At 39.6% G+C, this 12,833-nt stretch overlaps 1 protein-coding gene across 1 annotated transcript in view; it reads right to left on the minus strand.

The window, feature by feature from the left end:
• Positions 1 to 12,181: 12,181 nt before the first annotated feature.
• LOC132380892 (titin-like) overlaps positions 12,182 to 12,833 on the minus strand; it is a 112,398-nt gene continuing 111,746 nt past the window's right edge. The window contains exon 18 of the mRNA XM_059949809.1: positions 12,182 to 12,727. Within this exon, the coding sequence (XP_059805792.1) occupies positions 12,680 to 12,727 (48 nt within the window). The 3' untranslated portion in view covers positions 12,182 to 12,679. The remainder of the gene's footprint in view (positions 12,728 to 12,833) is intronic.

Consider the following 12,833-nt stretch of genomic DNA (forward strand, 5'->3'; position numbering starts at 1 on the left):
GAGTATCTATTTTATCAAAAAATGTTTTTGGAATGAAAGAGGGAACTGCTTGAAATATATATAAAAATTTTGGTAGAATAACCATTTTTATAGCATTTATTCGACCTATCAATGACATCGACATAGATGACCATTTAGAAAGCGCCTGTTAAGTATATTCAACTAAAGGGAAGAAATTATGCCTATATAGGTCTTTAAAATTTTTTGTAATTTTGATACCAAGGTAAGTAAAATGGTTTTGGCAATATTAAAAGGTATTTCATCAGAACAATCAGAATAATTTTTATGTAAATTAAGTTTATATCCAGAAAAAGTACCAAATTCTATAAATATAGATAACATAGTAGGAGCAATGGTAGACCTGATGTTCTAGCTTAACAGCTTGCAGGAAATTTCTCCAACTGGACATTTTCTCCCCAACCCCATTTTTCTACACATTATTCCCCTTTTCTCCTTATCTGCTTCCACCTCTCACCCACCTCCAAACAACACCCCTTTCCCTCCCCATTCCACTTGCCTATCATGCTTCACCTCTCCTCAGTCCCCAACCGCCTAGTGGACCCTGTCTTACACCTCCCTCTCTTCTATTTACACTATCACCCTCTCCATTCATCCTTGTTGCAGAGCGTCGATCCAAACCATTAACGTTTCCTCTCCATCTGACAGATGCTGCTTGATCCGTTGAATTCCTCCAGGAGTGTACTCTGAACCCCAGTTTCTGACATCTTTACTGTCTGCAGCTATTCAAGCACTGTTGAGGTAATTGTGTACGACCCCCAGACCAACACTGATTGTGCAAATTCCCAGTGCAGTTTGTCACTTACCGGATAGAAAAGCAGTCAAAAAAATTGAAGACCACAGCTTATTTTTTTCACAGTGAACCAGACAGGACCTGTCTGTCCTCAGCAAGAAAAACTGAAATAAAAATGAGGAAGAAGGAAGCAGGAAGTTTGATTAAAAAAAAACAAGGTGACGCAAATGGTGTGTGGTGTGTGACATCTGAAAGGCTTTCAGCTATATTAGTAAGACAGAAATACTTAACTGATTCCCAGACTGAACATAATGGTGAGAAGAATTAAAATATTGGACACAACCAACAGCAAGTGTTCTAATCTGAAGCAACAGTAAATGGTTCGAGGAAGCAGATTAATCTATAATGTTGACCACTCTGCCTCTGCAGAGCCCAACTGATTCATCCAGATCTTTTATTTTTTGCTTGATTTAACATGTTGGCCGTGTTGAGTCATTAGGGAAGGTGTTCATGGTGAATAGTTAATGGTAGAAAGGGAAAGAGCCTATGTAGAGCTTAGGAGGCAATGGCGCCTAACAGCGACTCCTTTGCTTGCATTTTCAGAAACAACTCTATTTCTATCTTTAATATCTCTATTTTTTCCCTTTCAAGGTTCTTTTGAAGACCCTGATCTGGAGTTACACACTGACTTCGGTTCGTTGCAGAAATGCAACCTGTTCTCAGGGTCTCACGACTGGCCACTATTCAATACACCAAGGAAGTGGCCTAGAAGATTACTGTGCCTTCAGGGTTCCTGAATTTCATGGCTCTGGAGGTGAGTGGACTCGAGATCGGTGCCACTGCCTGATGTGTAGTGGGTTCACACAGAAGATTAAAAGCAGTAATTTGGCTGCTGGCTGTGTGTCCAGAGACCCAAGTTCTTTGGGAACAGAGCTCAGAAAAAGTGACGCAACAGACTTTTTTTTGTAATTTATTTTTTATTTAAGTTCATCATCAAACCAACATTTCCATAAGATGTATTTCAGATATTGTACATATATATCATATATGCCACAAATCATATAATATTTATCTGAGTTATTTATCTATAAAAAAGAGGAAAGAAAGAACAAGTGAAAGGAGAAATATACCAGCAGTATATTCATTAAATATTTATCTCTTTTCAACCATTCTTGAGGTATATATGCAACAGACTTTTAACATCATAAATAAGTGAGTTGTTTGTTATGTCTCCCCTCTCTCTGTGAAATGGGGACACCTCTTTTCCCTTATTAGGGAGAGAGAGAACCTGTGATATGTTGAATTACTGATTGAACGAGTAAACTTTGGGGTACTGCAAGCCTTTGTCTTTCTTGATGCTTTGCTGCACTGTTGATTGCTCGGTGGGGTCACTGATGCTTTTTTTTCTGGTGGGTGTGGGGGTTTTTGCTTATGCATGGGTGGGGGTAGCTGCGGGGTGCTTTGGGTTTCCAGCATTTAACTGTCATTCGTTCTTCGGGGCACTCCTCTGTTTTCATGGGTGGTTGAGAAGAAAAAGAATTTCAGGATATATTTTATATACATTTCTCTGTGTTACGCCTGTGCCCCCCCTCCTTTTTGAGAATCGCAAGATCGCTATTAAGTCAGGTCAGGAGACCCAGGAAATGAGAGAGAGACGTTTGGAATGTCCTGGCCCAGCAATACAAAGCCACGGAATAGGTCATTGTCTCTTGGAGACGGAATTGTGTATTGAGTACTGTGCTTCATGGAAGCCCTCAGGCAACGTGGGCTGGTTGGGGGATGGCATCATTCCACCCTGATTGACATCTGAGACCCCATGAGTCAGGATAAAAGAGGGTCTGGGGAACAGCCCTTGACACGCACCAGGAGAAATGCTAGAAGTTCCGTGACGGCGTTTAATAGCGATAGCCGGTGGAGGGCCCACGTGTGTCTTTTCCCGTTGCCCCGGGATTGAGGCCCTACCATGGAAGGCAGCTTAGCTAAAGGAGAAATCAGCCCCAACGACTCTCGAAGGATCGACATCATAAAAGGAATGGGCAAGTTTTAATCCGTCTCTCTCTCCAACCAAAAGCTGCAGCTTGAATGAACTGTGACTTTTATATTTCCATCAGACAATACATTATCCCCTAGACAACGATAGAGCTATTTCTTATTGATTATTATTATACCCACGCTTTTAGATTTAGTATTGACAACATATATTATATGTATGTTTGCATTGATATTATTTTTGTGTATTTTTATCAATAAATACCATTAAAAATAGTACCATCAGACTTCAACGGACCTCTCTATCTTTGCTGGTAAGTGACCCAGTAATGGGGTACGTAACATCTGGCATTAAATGTGCCTTTGAAAACTTTGAGTGTTGTTGTGACTGTGAGTAGAAAGTTACATCACCCCTAGTCCAACCAACAGGAGCATTAAATGGGTCTGGGTCTGTACTCACTGGAGATTAAAAGAACAAGGGGGTATCTCATTAAAACCTATTAAATACTGAAAGGCTTAGATGTAGTGCATGTGGAGAGGATGTTTCCTGTAGTTGGGGAGTCTACGACCAGCGGGAATAGTCTCAGAGTACAAGGACGTTCCTTTAGAACAGAGATGAGGGAAAATTTCTTCAGATGTAGTGTGGTGAATCCATTAATTCACTACCACAGGTGGTTGTGGAGACCAAGTCATTATTTAAAATGGAGGTTGATCGGTTCTTGATTATTGAAGGTGTCAAAGATTATGGGGAGAAGGCAGGTGAATGGGGTTGAGAGGGCCTAAATTCGCACCTATGCCTTTTGGTCTTATGGTCCTCTAATGCAGGCACAAATCTGGTGAATCCCTTCTGCAACTTGAATTCTTGAATGCTCAATGCTTGTCCAATGTCATAAGGTCTCTTTACCACCTACTTTACCATTTCCCTCTGTTCCAAATCTCAGGGAGTTTAGGACTTGCACTCCAAGATCCATACATCATTCTGGAGGTGCCTTGGTGATAATTCAGTCAAATATGAGACACGAAAAAGACATGACATGAGACTTGATGAAAGGTCTTGGCCCAAAAAATCAACTGTTTACTCTGTTCCATAAATTCTGCCTGATCTGATGAGTTCTTCTAGCTTTTTGTGTGTGTTGTGATATTTCCATCAAGCCTGTTTTTGGAAACTTGCTGCTGAAGAGGGATCAAAGTAGGAAATAACTGTAGAGACTTTTCAGGCAAACTCAGCATGCATTCTTGACCTCATTCCATCTCCTCTCTGAGGGCTGATTCTGCTCTTTGAAGGAACCTTGAAAGCTCATCTCTTCTGAAATTTATTCCATCTGTTGATGCAATTTCAAGAGCTTTGATGGGAATTCACTTTGCTTTAGTTAGATGTCAGGGGAAAAGCTACTGAATGGAATTGCACAGTCACAATAGGTAAAATCCATGTCGGATGTGTTCCGAAACGAAATCAACATTTTGACAGGAAACGGTCTGTGTGAATAAACAACCCCAGCAGTTTCTATTTCTCATAGAATCATAGGGTACAGTAAATGAACAGTTCACACTTGTCCAAGGTGAAGACATTTCTGTTTTCCCTATCTCACCACCACGGTTGCCCTGACCCTTGACCCTGCATACCTTTGCTGATCTCCATTGCTAGTTTCCCAATATACCTGTGATCATGGTTAGATCTTTCAATGTTAGTCGAAGTGTGATCTATCCAGGTTCATGCTGTGCAACTCCCTGGGGCAGATGAGGTCTGAAGAGAGCTACAGTAAAAATTCTCACCTGTTACACATATTGGAGAAGTAACATAGAATCAGAATCAAAATCAGGTTTCATATCAGTGGCATACTGTATGAGATTAAAATTAGCTGCAGGGCTCCAAAACCTCATCTATCTATTAATTTTCATAGATGCTGCCCGACCTGCTGAGTTCCTCCAGAATTTTGTGTGTGTTGTTTTTGATTTCATTGTAGTGCGAGGGCTGAGGTGATCCAAGAATGTGGCTAATTTATATTGTCCTGAATTTTAGTTGCTGACTTTTCAATTGTTTATAAACACTTAATTTCACATTGTATGGAAAGAGATAAATGATAAAATAATTCAGTATACACGGAGAGCTTCTGTTACTTTGGGTTTGTTACAATTGTTTTAGGGGAAAACAGTGCAGCATATTAGTCATGAATGTATATGTGCTAAAATTCTGTACATTCTATTGTATAAGTGTTGTATTTATCGCATCAGTCATTGCTGGCTTCCGTGTAAAGTTTGCCCTCAGCGAAGGATGCGGTTTGAACTTCTCTCTTCTGTACTTGATTAACCAAACAGAATATAGAGAAGTAACAACAGATGCTACACATTGACCAATTATTCTGGTCTCTTTCTGCATTGCCCAATCCTTCTTGGAAAATTTCTCAACAACCATGGTGCAATATGCTGATGAAAACAAGTGCAGACATACAAAACATCTTCAGCAAAACTTTTTTTGTTTCACCAACCAGATCACTGAACAACAATAACAATTCTTTGAAGAAAAGTGAAAAGGGCATTTAACAATTGTGTTTAAACCTGATCCCAATCCTGTATGTACTTCTAAATATAACAGTGGGATCGTAAAACTTTTTCCATTTGGTTATTGAGTAGCTATCCAAGTGAAGCTTTATAAGGCATTCATCAGACCACAATTGAAATATGGTGAACAATTTCAGGTCCCTTATCTATTAAAGGATGTGCTGTAATTGGAGAGGGTCCCAGGAATGAAAGGGTTAATGTATGAGGAGTGTTCGATCGTCTGGGCCTGTACTCACTGGAGTTTAGAAGAATGAGGGGAGTTGTCATTAAAACCCCTTCTGTAGTGAAGGGCCTAGAAACTAAATGGAGTGCATGTGGAGGGGATGTTTCCAACAGCGCAGGAATTCTGGACCGGTAGGCACAGACTCCGAATGCAAGGACATCCCTTTCAAACAGAGATGGAGGAATTTCCTTAGCCAGAGGGTATTGAATCAAAGAATTCATTGCCTCAGATGACTGTGGAGGCCAAGTCATTGGGTATATTTAAAACAGAGTTTGATAAGTTTTTGTCAGTAAGCCTGTCAAATGTTACAAGGCAAATGTGGTTGAGGGGGATAATAAATCAGCCATTAGAGAATAGTGGGGCAGAATGAATGGGCTGAATGGCCTAATTCCATTCCTGTGTCTTTTTGTATTATGGTCTTCTGGTCTTAAGTGATGGAATGATGCAGGAAGAGAATGGAACAATTTGTTTACATGAGGCATTCATTTGTTCTTCCATTAATTCTGTTTTGTACGAAAAGTAAAGAGAACTCACATTCTAGCCCTATCCTTTGGGAATTGCTTTGGGATGTCCTCAGAAAAGGAAAGGGTCCCTTTCTGAATTAGAAGCAGATTTAATTTCACTCTCTTCTGAGGTAAAATTTCCTGTTTTCGGCAGAAAAATCACAAAGCAAGTTCCTTCCCTCAGACCATTAATGAGCTCAGGTTTAACAGGTCCACATTCACAAGTGGGACCACTGCCTCTGGAATTATCTGCAGCTAATCAATACCCATCAGGTAACCCTGAGCTGAAAAGGTCAAGAGCTTCAAACAGACTCTAGTGTTACTGTTTCACATTCTCACACAGCAGGTGAAGATTATCATGCCATATTCTATAAGACCATAAGATATAGGAGCAGAATTAGGCCATTTGGCTCATTGAAGCTGCTCTGTTATTTCATCATGTCTGACTCCAATTTTCCTCTCAGCCCCAATCTCCTGCCTTCTCCCTGTCCTTCATCATTCTTCATGCCCTGAACAATCAAAAACCTATCGACCTCTGCCTTGACTATAAAGACTTGGCCTCCACAGATTCACCACCCTCTGTCAAAAGATATTCCTCCTCATCTGCTTTCTGAAAAGATGCCCTTCTATTCTGAGGCTGTGCCCACTAGGCTATGACACTCCCACCATAGGAAACATCCTCTCCACATCTACTTTATCGAGGTCTTTCACTATTCAATATTCAATTAGGTCATGCCTCGTTCTTCTGAATTCTAATGAATATAGATCCAGAGTAATCAGATACTCTTCATATGACAAGCCATTCAATCCTGGAATCATTTTTGTGAACCTCCTCTGAATCCTCTCCAGTTTCCGCACATCCTTTCTCAGATAAGGTGCCCAAACCTTCTCATGATACTCCAAGTGAGGCCTCACCAGTGCTTTATAAAGTTTCAACATTACATCCTTGCTCTTAAGTTCTAATCCTCTTGATATGAATGCTAACATTACATTTGCCTCTTCCACCACTGACTCAGCCTGCAAATTAACCTTCAGGGAATCCTGATCAAGGAATCCCAAGACCCTTTGTGTCTCAGATTTTTGTATTTCCTCTCCACTTAGAAAATAGTTAATCTTTTCATTTTTTCTACCAAAGTGCATGACCATACACTCCCCAACACATTATTCCATCTGCCATTCCTTCACCCATTCTCTGAATCTGTTTAAGTCCTTCTGTAGCCTCTCTACTCCCTCAACCTGATCCTTCAGCTATCTTCATACCATCTGTGAACTTTTTGACAAAGCCATCAATTCCACCATCCAAGTCATTGACATATAACTCAAAAAGTATCCCAATACAGAACCATGTGTAACACCACTAGTCACCAGCAGCCAGCCAGAAAAGGCTCACTTATTCCCACTCTTTGCTTTCTGACAGTCACCCACTGCTTTATCTATGTGAGCTTTTTATCATAACACCATGGGCTCATAGCTTAAGCACCCTCATGTGTGGCACTTGTCAAAGGTCTTCTGAAAATCCAAGTACACAGCATTAACCCTTTCTCCTTTGTCTATTCTGCTTGTTACACCTTTAAAGAATTCCAACAGATTTGTCAGGCAAGATTTTTCATTGAGGAAACCCTACTTTGTCATGTGCCTCCAGGTACCCTTAATAATCAACTCCAACACCTTCCCAACCACTGAAGTCAGACTAACTGGCTGACTGTTGCTTTTCTTCTCCTTGCTTCCTTCTTGAAGAGTGGAGTGACATTTGCAATTTTCCAGTCTTCGGGAACCATTCCCGAATCTAGTGATTTTTGAAAGGTCATTACTAATACCTCTATGATCTCTATAGACACCTCTTTAAGAACCCTGGGTTGTATGCCATCTGGTCCAGGTGACTTATCTACCTTCAGACCTTTCACTTTTGCAAGAACTTTCCCTCTAGTTATGGTAACTTCATACACTCTGACACCTGGAACTATCACTATACTTCCAGTGTCTTACACAGTGAAGACTGGTACAAAATACTTATTTAGTTTATCTGTTATTTCTTTGTCCCCCTATTTCTACTTCTCTAGCAATATTTTGCAGCATTCCTATATCCATTCTCGCATCTCTTTTACACTTTATGTATCTGTAGAAACTTTCAGTGTCCTCTTTAATATTATCGGCTAGCTTACTTTTATATTCCATCTTTACCTTCGTAATGACTTCTTTAGTAGCCTTCTGTTTGTTTTTAAAAGTTCAACCATCCTCCAAGTTCCCACTAATATTTGCTCTATTATATGCCTTCTCTTGAGGTTTTACATTGGCTTTGACTTCTCTTGTTAGTCATGCTTGTGTCATCTTTCCTTTAGAATACTTTTTTGGTATGTAAATATACTGTACCATGTGAATTGCTTCTAGAAATTTCAGCCATTGTTGCTCTACTGTCATCCCTATCAATGACTTTTCCAATCAATTCTGGCCAATTCCTCTTTCATACCTCTGTAATTCCATTTACTTCACCATAATGCTGATACATCTGACTTCAGTGTCCCACCTGTCAATAAGGCATTTCAAAGTTCAAAATTCAAATTAAATTGATATTCAAAGAGCAGTAAGTATGAGGGGTGATTGATAAGTTTGTGGCCTGAGGTAGAAGGAGTCAATTTTAGAAAACCTAGCGCATTTATTTTTCACCCACCCCTTGTGTTGCCACCATGTCCTTGCGAACCTCCTTGGGTGATAAGCCCTTGAGACCGAGGTAGCAGATGACTGCACAAAGGCCGATGTTGTCCGTTTTCTCAGACAGTGCTAACTAGGGCTGATTGATAAGTTCATGGCCTAAGGTAGAAGGAGTCAATTTCAGAAAACCTAGCACATTTATTTTTCAACATAGTCTCCTCCTACATTTAGGCCAGGCAGCATCTATGGGAAGAAGTACAGTCAACGTTTTGGGCCGAGACTCTTCAGTTAGTCCTGACGAAGGGTCTCGGCCTGAAATGTTGACTGCACTTCTTCCCATAGATGCTGCCTGTTCTGCTGCGTTCCACCAGCATTTTGTGTGTGTTGCTTAAATTTCCAGCATCTGCAGATTTCCTCATGTTTACCCCTCCTACATTTACACACTTAGTCCAGCAGTCGTGGTGCATACAGATCCCTTCTTTGTAGAAGTCGGAGTCTTAGACCTCCAGAAAGTGGTCCACAGCAGGGGTGATTGGTAAGTTTGTGGCCTAAGGTAGAAGATGAGTTATACAGCTCTCGTTACATGCACATGCAGTTCAACTCTGAGTGATTATACAGAAAGTTTGTAGTTAATAACTTTTGTGGTATTTCTGTTTCAGGTAATTGAAAATTGCAAGTACATATAATATCATGCAACTAATATATGCAGACATCCACAGTATAGTAAATTTTAAAACTATCCCATTCAGGCCTAAAGATTTAATCACTGTGGAGGATTTCATACTCTTGTGGGGTAACACCTTTACTGACAAGGGGGAATCACTCTGTTTGGCATGCAAGATGTGACTGAGAAATGGTGTCAGGTTCTGAGGCCTTCTCCATGGTGGTGGTAAGAGCTGACTCTGAGACTGCAGCAAGTGGTTCTGACAGCTCTGGACACTGTGGTTCTCCTTCCCTTTTCTTTCTTTTGTTTATACATTTTGGTCTTGGGGAGATGCAGTTAGTTAATTGGGGTATTCTCTCATTAATCCTTCTAGTTTATGATCTGATCTCACCGCTTGGTTTCCACATCCACATCATCATCTGATGTAAAGTCTGCTTTCGACTCTTCATTGACTCCTTTCCTTTTGACCTTCCATTAATCCAGCTGAGCTTTGGACATTGCTTCTATTTTTACAAGCAGATTTCTTTCTCCCACTAGAAGTTCATGCAATAAGCATAATGCACACAGAGTAGATTCTGGATCTTTACATTCACTTACAACTTTCCTGAAGATCCTTGAACTCTCTTCCATTTTAAAACCAAGCTATATTTCACACATAACTGCCTGACTAACATGCCAGAACCTTTCTCTGAAATATTGCCAACAAGAACTGTTGTAAATGGACCAGTGCTTTTGTGACTTTCACATTTCCTTTGATCAGCTTGCTCCTTCCTTGGTCCAACACGCATTCCAACCAGAAGTACAGATGTTGGCACCAACACCTCTTAGTCCTCTGTTGGGCAATGGTTCATGTTGTTTCTCATGGAGACAGTTGTGGCATCACCCAGTACCTTTCTCAATGTGTTTTCAGTTGGCTTCATTACAGGGGATATTGTATGGGTCTCCAATCAAGTAGAAGTTGTCTCAGCCAAGTATGTCTCCACAATTCTAGTCCTTCTATTTTTAGCACACGTAAGCTCAACGTGGCTTGCTGTTTGTTGTATTTCACAGTTACAAATGTTATTCCTACAGGAGTTTTATTTTCTCCAGGATAAGTTCTTAGCTGAGCATCTGCAGGCCTCAGGAGTCTTTGAAATGCTGTTCAAAATCATTTTGTGGAATGACTGAAAGACAGAATCAGCAGAACCCAGTGTCCAATTCCATTTTAATTATTTGCCCCATTTATTACCAGCGTAAACAATATTGCTTGTCTATTGTTAATTTTCACACAGTAAATCTTTAGGCTACATAGTCTAGTGTCACTCTCATCATCATCAGATTTTTCAGCTGCAGCATGTAGATTAGTGCTCTTTTGAAGCTGCAACTTGACTTTTTAATCTTTCTCTCTTCCCTGTACTGTTCATTTATATTTTTGCTCTGCCTGATATGCTCTATGTATGTGTCCTGCTTTGTTGCACTTTCTGTAAGTTTCACCGTTAAACCAGCCTTTGTTTGGTGAATGTGAGCCCCTGACACAACGGTAACACAATATTTGTTTGTCATGGCTGGTTATGGTTCAGAAATTGCAATTTGTTCACATTCACTTTCATTCCTAACTGCAATTCAATTGCATCTCTTTCAGCAGTTTCTGTTGAGACACAAGTTTCCACTGTTCTTTTTAATGTGAGTTTTGATTCAGTTAGGAGTCATTTTTGAACGTTTTCTAGTAAGATTCCACAAACTAAATAATCTCTTAGTGCATCATTAATCGCATTACCAAACTGACGATGCTCAGATGATCTCTTCAATTCAGCCATGTACACTTTTTGATTCCACTTATGAAACCTAAAGCATTCTGCAATCAACAATGACTTTGGTTCCAAATATTCCTGCGCTACTTTGAAAATATCAGCAAAACTCATTTCTGCTGATTTGCTTGGAGCAGTCAAATGTTGAAGCAAACTGTATGCCTTTAAAGGCAATGTTCTCAGCAAAACTGGTAATCATTTTTCATTGTCAATTTTATTCACTTTAAAATATGGTTGAATTAGCTTAATACACATATTCTAATATCTATTGCGGAACCAATCCTTCCAGCATAGACAGCTATTTCTCTTTATGAACCCGTGAATTTAGCTGTTTTCTGACTTTTTAAAAACTCAATCATGTTTTCCCTGCAAAGAAGAAGCACTGCACTGCTTTTTCTTAAATTATACTCAACTATGCTGGGTTATGATTTTCACTGCAGTTCAACAGTTTGATAATGTTCTTGGGTATGTTTTAAAATTCCTCATTGCCAATATTATATTTTGTAACTTCAGAACACTAAACTAATTCAAAGGAAAACACAGAAGTATGGGAATGCAATTCTAACTTTGTTCTTTAAGTGAGGCCCACATGTACCATATGTGTTACATACATTATCACTGTACCACGTATTTATACACATAACCCATAATGAATTATTTGAACTAACAAGAAAGCTTAATCAACTACTATCTATATATTCAAGACTACTCAAATGTAACTGAAATATTGAATATGCAAGTGTCCAATAGTTGGGGAGTCTAGGACCAGAGGACACAGTTTCATAATAGCAGGACATCCCATTAGAACAGAGATGAGGAGGAATTTCTTCAGCCAGAGCATGGTGAAGGTGTGGAATTAATTACCACAGATGGCTGTGGATGCCAAGTCATTAGGTATATTTAAAGCGGAGGTTGACATGTTCTTGATTAGTAAGGGAGCTGAAGGCTACAGGGAGAAGGCAAGAGACTGGGGTTGAGAGGGATAATAAATCAGCCATGATAGGATGCTGTAGCAAACTTGACAGGCCAAATGGCCTAATTCTGCACCTATGTTTATGGTCTTATGCTCTTGACTCCCTCATGAAAAGCCAGGAGCTTGAAATTGATCTGTTTGCCATGTATGAATTTTCATTCTCAACTAAACCAAAAGGATAAACCATTTATTAACATCAGCAGTTTATAAACAAGTATTTTAACTGATTATTTATCAATTATTGGAATATACAACAGCATTGACCTCTGACATGTGAAACCACAGAAGAGAGTTTATTAGGGTAAAATGGTCTTAATCCATTCACAGCCACGTTAGGGTTAAAATTTATTACTGGGACAACAAAAAAAAAACATATTGAGATCAGTGAGGTTGACATGTTGGAAATAGAATGCTGAAAAGAAGTCACTGTCTTGAAGTATGGTAATATTACTTTGTCACCTTCATGAAGTTAACAATTCAATGACAAGAGAGGTTAACTCTTCACAAATGATGCAAGTTGCACAAGAGGGAAGAAGTATGGATATTTTATCTTGGTGCAAAATTCCAGCAGTCAGAAGCCTTCACTTTACCTTATAGACCAGTCTGTGAGGGTCTGATTCATCAGGTTTCTGTAAAAGGCAATGGTCAAATCATCAGACTCATCGACACTGGGAAATCTGCTTAAGAGTTGTATTTGGACTCCAATATATTCACATCAAGCATTCTGCACACATA

The sequence above is a fragment of the Hypanus sabinus genome, chromosome 25, assembly GCF_030144855.1.
Source record: "Hypanus sabinus isolate sHypSab1 chromosome 25, sHypSab1.hap1, whole genome shotgun sequence".
Classification (NCBI taxonomy): Eukaryota; Metazoa; Chordata; class Chondrichthyes; order Myliobatiformes; family Dasyatidae; genus Hypanus; species Hypanus sabinus.